The sequence below is a fragment of the Saccoglossus kowalevskii genome, chromosome 13, assembly GCF_978046115.1.
Source record: "Saccoglossus kowalevskii chromosome 13, keSacKowa6.1, whole genome shotgun sequence".
In the NCBI taxonomy this organism is placed as follows: Eukaryota; Metazoa; Hemichordata; class Enteropneusta; family Harrimaniidae; genus Saccoglossus; species Saccoglossus kowalevskii.
The window spans coordinates 13217189-13229889 of record NC_140653.1 but is presented as its reverse complement, the minus strand read 5'-3'; the positions used below and the strand labels follow the sequence as shown (position 1 = coordinate 13229889).

Genomic DNA, 12701 nt, shown 5'->3' with positions numbered 1-12701 from the left:
CAATTTGCAGTCAGTGAATGACGTACAGCATCTGTCAAATAAAATATCACACAAATGCAATATGCTGTTATTTTTAACACTTTTTAAAATTTTACAAACATTTTTTTTTCAACAATTATAATTAAAGGACGGTAGTAGAGATATATGGGTCTGATATAAACAAAGATGGTGACTTTGACTGTTGCGCAGATTAACATGTACAAACTGAGACGTTACCAAGCTTTAGTTAGGTATAAAATGAAACACTGGCCGTAATTAGTGCAACTTGTTATCACAACTAATCCTATTGCTATTAACTGATAGAAACATTGTATTTCTAAGGATGCAATAAAGTTATTATAATTATTATAACCTCATACTTGTGATTTCAATTAGAAGAGCGCATTGAACTGTGGGAAAATCAATGTTTATCAACACAATTAATGTCAGACATGTGCAGCACGACAACCACCACCATTTAAGACCCATAAATGTTCAAAATGTTGCACCTAATTATAGCGGTGAAAACCATGAAAATTAAGCTGTCATTTGTATGTTGCTAATTCCGTCCACATTGCACTAAAAAAAATTACAACTATGCTATTTATAAGTTTTTGGAGTGCGATGAAATTTAATAGATTGCGCAGCCAAATGTCACATGTCATCAGTCATTTTTTTAGGCATACATGGGCCGTTTTTATTGGTCTACATTCTGATGATGTCTGAAAACAGGGACTTATGTTTTGAGTCATCACATTCAAACTTCAGACATGCATCATTTCACGATACGATTCAAAATGGCCGAATGTTAAAAATTCATCAAAATCTGCCATTACTGAACAGTATCTCTTGGCAAATACCTTGGACATTATGGAACCATTGTGCTAATCATTTTCAGGTCAGATCACCAACTGGTGGCCATTGTGTTTTAATGAATGTCATACTGGAGCCATATCTCTGACATATGCTCTGACCTTTTACGTTCAAACCTGTAATTCATTCGGTATATGTAATGCAGTTATTTGTCAAACATTGGTCAAACTTCAATGGTATTACAGTCAGTCAGTAGTTGTTTTTGACGATTACATGTACTGGTAAACCATCAAAACTTTAATAATCAGTATGTAAAGTTATTGTGTTGGGTACACTTTTTATAATGTATAGGCTTGCCCTTATATTATGTTGATTTATCTGATGTAATTAACATAATCAATATGAAAATAATTAAAATTGATGCGTTTGAATTATGTGGCGTATGTTTCTAAAGAAACTGTATTGACTCGCATGGTGTATGCTGGCATAACTACATTAAAGTCCATACAACACACATTTGACCCCTCCCCCTTCCCAATACACCATCAAATTTCAATAGTTAAGTCTACACTAAGTTGCTATATATATATATATATATATATAATTATTGATTATACATTGAATATTCAGTTTCATAAAATATGTACATTGTATACATGACATACATTTCGTACATGCACATGCACAGCATAATAATTACTTAATTTTCATGTTTTCAGTTTTCACTGCTAGAAAAATGTAGAAAGCTTAAAAGCACTACAAATTTTATCAAGTGAATGGTTTCATCTGATAAAAGACAAATAATAAATAGAACTTTCAGACTTCGCAATTGTTACCTTATTTTGGGAACCATTTTGAATTAGGAAATATATAAATCATACATATAAATAAGGCACGCAATTAAAAAAAGTAGTTTAAACTTTGAGCCTTGATTTATTCTTGCTTCTCATGGAGCAAATATTATATATTATATTATGCTTGGATGCAGTGGCAATGCATGTTATGAAATTTTATATAATATGTTTAAATCTAGAAAGAAATTGATAGGACAATTTCAGAAGTGGGTGTTCATCAAACAAACATCTCGGCTTGCTTCTCATCGAATTTTGATTACTTCACTTTTGCATGCATTTCCATGTCCCTGAGCTGGTGAAAACTCAACTACAACCGCATATACATAAATACTCGGCAATGCTTTTTGCTATGAGTTTCTGACCGGGATATCACAATTGTTGCACGACACATACTACTCTGTGCATCAAATGATACATTCAAACAAAATATATTTGATCATACAGCTTTATTCTTTTTTATTTTAATTTTTCATGAATCTTAATTTCTTACAAGTGTAATCTATCATTGATTTAGAATACGCATGTATATCGTACAACACCTTAGATATCGTTAGTTGCCTATACCCTTATCTTATTCTTGTACCTATGCGAGGCAATTAACGTGCATCAGCTGCAGGGTGCACTATCCACTTACAAAATTTGAATAAGTGGTGCCAGTATAAATCCAGACATCTGATATTTTATACAAAACAACTTTGTGTAATGTATTAATTTTAATACACAATATATATAATTTTATTGTATATATGACTGTGACACAAGCCCAAAGCCATGCATTAAGTGAATGTGATTTGTCATATTAGAGTCTGTACATATAAATACTTATATAATTGAATTCCAAACATGTATCAAATTTCATTCTTATTTTTGTAATTATAACATCGATAAACCTGGAAACATATCTTCTATTCTCCTTTTTTCAGTTCTGTCTCTGACCAACTTACATTCAATGTAGTAAACATGGTCTGAATAAGTGAATACTGGATTAATCACAAATATTAAAACTGTCAACTGCTCGTTGTCTTCAAATCATGACATCCTAGTTTTAATTCATTTACATGTAGTGTTGATAGCTGTAAATTTCTCATTTTAGTGAATACCAGTATTCTTGTTATTTTCAAAATGGCTATAGATCAATGTCTTTCTCCTAAATCATCTAAAACAGCAGCGCTATATTAGCTATGTAACTTTTTTTTAATTTTAGCCTAGATTGTCACAGGTTCCCATTTGCTACAGGTCATTTTGAAAAAAAAATATGTAGATTTATTTTTGAAAGTTGACTTTAGTTAAAAATTGATCATTGCTGAATATGTCTAATTTCTTTCAGAGATTTAAATGACTTGAGAGAAATGTTATTAGAAATGCATCGAAGTATAGACATCAAGCCATGGACAATTGAAGCGGTTCATGATAGTAAAGTAGACATAAATAAATCTCAGTCTTCAATGAGTGAAGTGGAATCATCAGCTGACGTATCAGTAAGTTACATTAATTAAGCCTTGTTCATGGATGACCCCTTAAGGTCACATGTATTCATGAAAGGTCACACTTTGATCATTATTCATGATCACAAATATGACATCCTCAAAGGTCACACACTACTCGCGACCGTAAAGGTCACACACTACTCGCAACCGCAAAAGTTACACATTACTCGCGACCGCACAGGTCACACTATTGAGACCACAAAGGTCACACACTACTCACGACTATAAAGGTCACCTCATTCAGTCAGTCAAACCATAAAGGCTTCAAGTTTGTAAGCATTAAATGTTTCAAAGCTTCAAGATGAAATGATATTTAACTGTTGACCCTCCTCCCTAGTTTTTATTTTGCCTGTACCATCAAAGATGAAGGGAAGGTATATTAAGGGAATGATTTTTGTCTGGCGTTGTCGTTGTCGTTGTCGTGGTTGTCAATTGTTATTGTGTGCACAATAACTTTACTAATTCTATTCCAAACTTCATCAAACTTGGTCACCTTATTCACCAGTATAAAGTCTTCCCTGAGTTTGACAACAGATGTCCTGTATGAAAATATCATGCAAAAATTGAGAAAATCTGATAAAATATTTTGACTGTTTCTACTTGACTGATCACTGGTGATTTGCATCAAAGGTCACTGATCTCAGTGGTAATATGCATTGTTGTACATGTTCAATGAAGCTAATAATATTCATGGTAATGTATCTCCCAAATCCCATGGGAATACTATACTGGGTTTCAAAACCAACTCATGGAGAGATTTTTTGCACAGTCTGATAAACATTTGCAAACCTACCAATAAAATCTTTACTCTTCATGTCAGAAAATCAATATAAGCATTCCTATGCACTGGGTGCCAAACTTTGATCAAGATCTGAAGCTAAACATTGCATCCACATTTTGAAAAGAAAATTGTACTAAAATATATGTATTCTGTATTTGACAAACAGTTCATTCGAGAAATGAAAATTCACAAGAATTTGCATGTTTCAGCTATTAGAACAGAATTATAGAGTTTTTATAATACTAATTTAAAAACGCACTTCAAAAACAAAGATTGCAGTGTTTGAAGATGCAGATTCTCAGGAGGCAACAGTACTGTTGACTTCTCTCTCCACTGGACACCAACTACCGTATTACCCCGGGCACACGCCCCTCCCTGGGCAAGCGCCCACCCCCCTGTTTTCACAAAAGTTACATGTTGGGGACATCCTCGGTTAAACACCCAGGGTGATTTTTAGCCAACAATTAGGTCAACAATAAAGTTGTATTTGTCAAAAACGAACGCGTTTGATTTATTTAAATAGTGTGTTCGTTATGGTAGTTCTCTTTTTAGCTCCGCTGTCGACTTTGTCGAGCGAAGCTTATCATATGAGTGATTGTCCGGCGTCGTCCTCCGACGTCCGTCGTCCGTGTCAATGTTTTACTTTTTTGACTTCTTCTTGAAAACTACAAGCCTGAATGCTTTGATACTTGGTGTATATGTACCTTGGGTAGACCTCTCTCAGATTTGTTCATTTTGTAATGATATCTTTAATTCTCTAATTTTGGTGAATATTTTTGTCATTTTTAGTAAAAAGTGATATTTCCGACTTCTTGTTAAAAACCGCAAGTCCAATTGCTTTGATATTACATATATAGGTACTACATGTGGAACTCTCTCAGATTTGTTCATTTTGTAAAGATATCTTCAATTCTCTAATTTTGGTAAATATTTTTGTCATTTTTGGTAAAAAGTGATATTTTCAACTTCTTGTTACGAACCGCAAGTCCAATTGCTTTGATATTACATACATATGTACTACAAGTGGACCTGTCTCAGATTTGTTCATTTTGTATTGATATCTTTAATTCTCTAATTTTGGTGAATATTTTTGTCATTTTTGGTAAAAAGTGATATTTTCAACTTCTTGTTGAAAACCGCAAGTCCAATTGCTTTTATATTACATACATAGGTACTACATGTGGACCTCTCTCAGATTTGTTCATTTTGTAATGATATCTTTAATTTTGGTGAATATTTTTGTCATTTTTGGTAAAAAGTGAGATTTTCGACTTCTTGTTAAAAACCGCAAGTCTGATTGCTTTTATATTACTTATATATGTACTACATGTGGACCTTGTTAATTTCGTGGTGATATCTTCAATTACTTAATTTTGATGATTATTTTTGTAATTTTTGGTGAAAAGTGATATTTTTGAATTCTTGTTGAAAACAGCAAGGTCCTTTGCTTTGATACTATACATATTGTTCATTTTCTAATGATATCTTCAGTTCTTTAATTGAAATGTGCATTGCTAACAGCGGAGCTATCTCAGCCGACAGGCTGCTTGTTGGAGTGTGTGGTGGCCCTGAAAAGGGCCGTTTTGTTTGTGTTTTTACGTAAAAACTCATTGGAAGACACGGGGCTCTTTGGCAACGACCAAAAACGTATCCGTATCCAGCCAATGGTTGGCCACGTAGAGGTCAAAATACGCGTTCTATTTTTACGTGTTAAGTTTGGCTCTTCCGTTTCACCCCCTCCGGAATGTTCTACTTTCACAGCCTAATCGCAGGTTTTTCGAAAAACGTCGAAAAAACACAAGAATTAGTGGAAATGTTTCTATTTGGGGCGGATTATTGATAGAGGATAATGTATTTATTACAAAAATGCTGAAAAACCGTGAGTTTTTGCCTTAGTTATTTTTTTATCGGCGAAAAACTGCGAACTCGGCAAATTTGGTTGCACAACTTCCCTCTATCATATACACCCAGCGACACCGATGCCAGCTGACTGTGAACGGGAGCTAGCACTTTTGAGACATTGCTACTTTCTTTCCATCCCTCATCACAGCTATGGCATTACGGTCATGTGGATTATTTTTCTGTCGTTGAAGAAAAACACATTTTGCCGAATTAAAGTCCATTACGATAACCATAATGAGGCATGCCGACGATGGGAACTTGTTGCATCATAATTTTGTCTTGTGTGTGGGTGCGTGAATAAATCATGTTAATGAGATCGACCAGAGTTTATTTTCAGTCTGTTTTTTATGTATCGCCATTTGGATATGTTTATGTATTCACAATAGTTTGTAAACATTTCACATCAGTAATAAAAGTTTTTTTTTGTTTCATAACCCTGTCTGCTATTCTTCAGTAATTACGATACGATGTATCAATACGTGCGTGAACAAAATTATGCTAATTTGGTCATCGCCTTCTTGGATTACAAGCGGTAGTTTTTCCCGGCCGTTTCGACTTGCACTGATCACGGTTACTAAAAATGTAACCGTGCATTGATTACAATATTTACCATAGTTTGTAGTCAATTTCAGTGAGTAATACAACTTCATTCGCTGACATAAAACAAGTTTTATTCTTGAAATTCGACCCTGTGTCTTAGTGTTCCCACAGATCTTGACCGAGTGCTCACGTTTATTGAAACCTTGCATAAATCAAGAAATAAGTACGTGTACAAAGTGTACGAAAGCATTCCTTTATTTGACCTTATCATACGATCACAAAAACAACTTTTTAAAATCTTTTTTGGGGTGGTCCTCGGGTAAGCACCCACCCCCAATTTTTCCCGATTTTGTACGTTCAGGCCCCTGGGCGCGTGCCCGGGGTAATACGGTAACTATTTAAGTTAATTTGCATACAAAGCAGAGCTTGCAACATAATAGCTATTCAATGAGGGTTTTTTTTTTTCACTTTTCATATAATACAGTAGTCACACACAAGGAATATAATAAGGCATTTCATATTTGTCTCAGTGAATCATTAATTTTTGACAGACACCTGTACAAAATACTTGGGCAAAAGCCAGCTAAGATTTTCTGTTATCTTGCATGTTTTATGAATCTATTCACGTCTAAAAGCGGCACTTTTTTTCTGCGATGAGGCATTTGTTTTTATTCTAAAATATCTGAATTACTTTGAATAAAGCTGGAAATTATGTCCCTTAAAATAATTAAACAAATTAGGCACCAATATTTTTGTAAGATATTTACATTTATTTAGGACATTCGGTAGACTGATTCCCCACTGTTGGTTCAACCCCATTGAAAATTAATTATGACAATGCATATTTATATTGAAACAAACTATGATAAAGGAAATAATATTATATAACATAGGGCAAGGTCACCAGAGTTCAACTATGTTTTTATTAATGGTGATCTGTAATCAGTAACAAGGTACTCACATTTTAGTTTTACTGGAGAGCATATTTTTAACTGTCATATTTATTTGAATGTGAAACTCCCAAAAGAAGGTGTCTAGTGTGTATAGTCATCACCTTGGTTACACAAACTAGCCGCCATTTTGCAATACAGGTTTGACTCTAAAGGTACTTAAGTTAATTGCATGGCTTAATGGTTGCATATCCTCATCCTTGCCACTGTGAATGTGGGAATCTAGCCGTTTTCTGCATGCTTAATTTAACAGCCCATTTAGATAACCTGAAAAAAAGCATTAAACCAAATCGACTCTGACAGAAATAATTAGATTTATCTTAAATTGAAAAAAAAAATACTTGTACAAGAAAGGTCCTTGCGACCATCCAGGTATTTAACGGCCTCTTCTGGTGATTGCAGGAAGTGAATAAGTATTTATACATTTGGACATATTAGAAGGGGTCGAGGGAAAGGGTGATTTTAACAGATATTTTGTGAATAATATTATTTAAACATGTTAATGTAATTGTGTGGTATAAATATTATATTTTTAAATGTCACAACTTTCACAAAAAATTGAGTATATGAATTAGAATGAGAGCATATTCAGTAAAAGCTTTTAGTTTAGATCCCTGTCCCTCAATCGTTAGTTTGTAGCTGGATTTCATTAACGTACGTTATTGTCTCAGAGAGTGAATTACCATTATTATACCTGAAAAGAAGGAATTTAACAACACAAATGTGGGTGTTTGTGTCCTCATTTGCGCAAGTCCAACATTTGTCACTCTGATGACAAAGCAAACCATATGTTTTCAGACACCCGTATTCAGACAGTAATTATTAGATGTCCACATTAAAGCATTGCGAGACTAGCATCACTTTTAATTATCAGATTGAGTATTATTAATTGGATCCAATTTGATTGTATTTGCAATGTTGTATTCAGTAACAAGAGACCATTCTCAATATTTAGGACTCGTAAAGATACAATGAACGAAAAAATAAAAATTAACAAATGTGTCTACCGCGTCATTTGGTTCTCCAGTGCTGTGTGTCACATGTGTACATGTTAAAGCGATTACTTAATTTGTACTCCACCAGCCTCATTTAGAAATGCTGCTCTTAACTCTTAAATCATAATTGGCCAGTAATTAACATTCTACACACTAATGGTCGTTATAATTTATAATGATGATGGATTAGGTGTTGGTATTGTGCGAGGGTTGTGAATTCTAAGCATGAACACTGTGTATTGAAATCAACATTTTAGATAATGTGACAGTTTGAAAATGAAGTAGGAATGAAATCAAATTATTCACAGAACATAAAACTGAAGAAAATTAATATACACATGTATATGATCACGATGCCTGTTGCCATGGTAACTTGTATCATATAACATGCTCCATCAACTAATCATCATTCGTTTTTAAGGATGAGTGATTGTAATGATCGATTCTGCATCAGTTACTACATTAGATTGGATCACGAAACCATGAAATACTGCCATTCCAGGATGACAGATGTGCCATTTAACTGTTTGTTTGTTTGTTATTTTACTGCCGACTGATTGGTTGTGAGGATCATCCACCATCTTGATAAGTGATTCAGTGAATGTTACAGATTCTTTTTAATTTTTTACCATGTCTGTATCATCATTGGTGAAGGTCGAGTGGTGCATAATCATTATCATAGTAATACATTTTAGACCAAAAAACACCTAAAATTTGAGTTTTGCTGAAAAATCTAAATAAATTATGCTTACGTGTGTATAGATTATATAAACCATGACATTTTTATTGTTCCAGAGCCTTAATAATCGCTCTCCTGGTATCCAATTAAAACCTATTCATAATCATATATCATTGTTATCCCTCAAATTTTTAATTTTTTAGTTTCATATCTGACCTCTGTGGTCATTCTGTGAATATTTTAGAAAGGTCGCCATGCAGGTAAAACCAAAGACAATTAATGAACATGTTGCAGCACTCTCTGATTAATATCTAGTATATAAGTTACTTAATACTTTTATCATTTTCTGCTCTACAGAATGAGATTTCATAGCAACATGTACAAACTTGGCTTTTTAAATTAAGTTATTCATTTTCGATTTTAAAATTGTTTTACAATTATTCATCATCAGTTTAAAATCTTTTTCAAACAAAAACTGGGAAAAAAATCAAATAAAGCTAATTTTCAATAATGAGAGGAATTGAATAGAAATGTTAACCAATAGACTACTACCCTAATTGCAATTTGTAATCTATGGTTTTACTGTGTGATGATCATGAAGCGCATTTCGAATAAAAGTGCATGCACACCTATTAAAAATATTGTATACTGAATCACTAAAATATTACTTATTTTGAACGTAGATATACCTCTATCATTTGTGTACACCTATGCACTACAACTAATACAGTGCAATTGTTTCAATGCATATTACTAAATTGTAAATCATGGTAAATTGCCCCAAAATAGACCTTTTCATGGTTAATTTACCCATTTTTAGCTCCACTGTCGACTTTGTCGAGCAGAGCTCATCATATGAGTGATTGTCCGTCGTCGTCCGGTGTCCATCGTCTGTGTCAATGTTTTACTTTTTCGACTTCTTCTTGAAAACTACAAGCCTGAATGCTTTGATACTTGATGTATATGTACCTTGGGTAGACCTCTCTCAGATTTGTTCATTTCATGGTCGTATCTTCAATTCTCTAATTTTGGTGAATATATTTTTGTCATTTTTGGTAAAAAGTGATATTTTCGACTTCTTGTTAAAAACCACAAGTCCAATTGCTTTGATATTACATATATAGGTACTACATGTGGATCTCTCTCAGATTTGTTCATTTCATGATGATATCTTCAATTCTCTAATTTTGATGAATATTTTTGTCATTTTTGGAAAAAAGTGATAGTTTCTTCTTGTTAAAAACCACAATCATTTATGGTCAAAAATGATATTTTTGAATTCTTGTTGAAAACAGCAAGTCCCATTGCATTGATACTATGCATATTGTTCATTTTCTAATGATATCTTCTGTTCTTTAATTGAAATGTGCATAACTAACAGCGGAGCTATCTCAGCCGACAGGCTGCTCACTTTTTTGTATTCAATGACCAAATTATTTTCACTCACGATTTGCAAATACAATGAAATAAAACTGCATCATAAAAGTTGAGAAAATATGATCTGTAAGTCTTTCCTTTTGAGACATATATTTTGTAATGTTGAATTGCAAAGGGTGAAAAAATCTTTTGTACATAATTAATGATTTCACTCTTATGGGTTTTTTTTTTTACAGTTGAGCTCATTTGATCGAAGACGACGGCGGAAATGTGTGTGCTTAGTGACAGTGACGCTTTCTTCATTGATCGTATTTGCAATTGTATTGGCAGTGTGCCTTACAACTTTGAATCCTTGAAATCAACACCACAATTGCCTTGATGGAATCACCATAGTAATACCGAGATCGAAAGCCAGGGAAAACGTACAACTGTTGCTTACAAGCTAGATTGCAATATAAAAAGTATGTTCGCTAGTGCAAATAGACTATAAGCTAGCCATGACGATGGTTACAGCTGTGATATTTACACATTTAATGACTTGTACAAGAGTTATCTGATTTCTACCAATGTACAGTTGCGTAGAATGAAATCAAAGTTCATTACCAACAATATTAAACAGCTGCATGCAGTTGCACAACACCAATAAAGACAAAATGGCAACTCAGAGATGGCTATTTCCATTGAAACACGTCTTCAAAGAATTGCTGAAATAGCTGGTTTTGTATGTTGGTGAATTGCATTTTTACGATAGCGCTTAAAGTCCAAGATGGTGCACAACATTTGAATTCCCTGATATCATGAATATGTTGGGGTGAGATTTAACACAGTTAATCGGAGACACCTCAATGTGATGAGATGGTGAAGATGACAAGGAAGATTAAAACTATTTCCACCAATTATCTTGGGAGGAAGAACTCTTTAAATTGTATATTAAATCATACCTTGATGTCAACTGCAATTTACAAAAATGTTATCAACTGTATATAGTTAGTTCAGGGTATGACTTCACTTGTGTTAATGCACCTTTATGTACATGTACTGGTACATACAAGTTGCACTCTAGTGACAATGCGACTGTGACGTCAAATTCCTACAGTTCAGTGAAAACAATGTTTATATTCACACTGACAATCTTGTTTTGTTGTGTGGACATTCATTACTCAGTATGCAATAAATCTCTCCAAAATATCTTTTATTGGCAAATGCCATTGGTAAAACTATTAAATTAAAAATAGACATGCTGTGAACAAACTCTTTTACATATCTACGCTATATAGACTATTCGTCATTGGGAATGTGTATTATATTTATTTTTCAAATTTGTCTTTAGTGAGGTGCATTCAATTTAAGATTTAAAAAAAAAATATTTTACAATTTGTTTCTGGTTCCAGCATAATGGTGCGTATTTTTTTTTTTTTTTTGGTCATTTTTCTTTCAATATTCTGGCAGAACCCCTCTCCAATCTTATCCAGTTTCTGGGCACCAGCCCGCCCAAATCACTATTAGTATTTATTGCTTTATTTATTTCTTGCTTGATTTGTTTGTCACATGACATACTTTTTTTTAGCCTTAAGGCAAAATCTGTTTTGTGTGCATTAATGGCTAGTAACTGAGTTTAACAGTTAATGGTTCAGTTATATTTTATTCAGACACAAAATCGATTGCATTCTTGAACTTTTTCTTTCATGAATAGAGGAGGCAATACAAGAGTTAGGTGAACAAAAAGAAGCCGGAAAGTTGTGTGTCCAGAGTACGGTACATGTGTAACGGTACATTCACTCAGCACTAGATCTTCACCGTCCATCTGCAAGTACCATTTGTAAATTGTTTATATTCTTATAAATGCTTCAGAGACTCGTATTTCAAACAAGTTCTTGTATTTTATTGGTTAATCTTTCAAGTTACTTTCATAACAATGAAAGATATTTTGTGATAACTAAGATGTTTCATTTCACTCTCCTGTTTGTTCATATTTTTATAGATAAATATTTAGAAATAATTTATGATTCTATATATCAACTATGCAGCTAGTTTTTTTTATCTTTTTTCAATCATTTGTTACATTTTAACTTCTGCACTTTTTCATTTATTAATAGCACTGTTAAATGTACTTAAAAAAATATTGTATATTAAAAACTTTAAATTTATAAAAAACCACACATTATGGTAGATAATAAACATAGTTCTGATTTGATTATACTATGAAGTTATTTATAGAATATGGTAAAGTATATTGTACGGCAATTGTATCGACTTAGCAGAGTTCGATATACTTGTGTATGTAATTTGCCATATTCTTGTGATAACCTTGTTTTATTCTGCTTATCATAATAATTATAGCGGG

The 12701-nt window shown here is 33.1% G+C and overlaps 1 protein-coding gene across 1 annotated transcript in view; it reads left to right on the top strand.

The window, feature by feature from the left end:
* LOC102809248 (regulator of G protein signaling 9-binding protein-like) overlaps positions 1 to 10773 on the top strand; it is a 67252-nt gene extending 56479 nt beyond the window's left edge. Inside the window, exons 5-6 of the mRNA XM_006814000.3 lie at positions 2974 to 3124; positions 10594 to 10773. Of these exons, the coding sequence (XP_006814063.2) occupies positions 2974 to 3124; positions 10594 to 10713 (271 nt within the window). The 3' untranslated portion in view covers positions 10714 to 10773. The remainder of the gene's footprint in view (positions 1 to 2973; positions 3125 to 10593) is intronic.
* The last annotated feature ends 1928 nt before the right edge of the window (positions 10774 to 12701 follow it).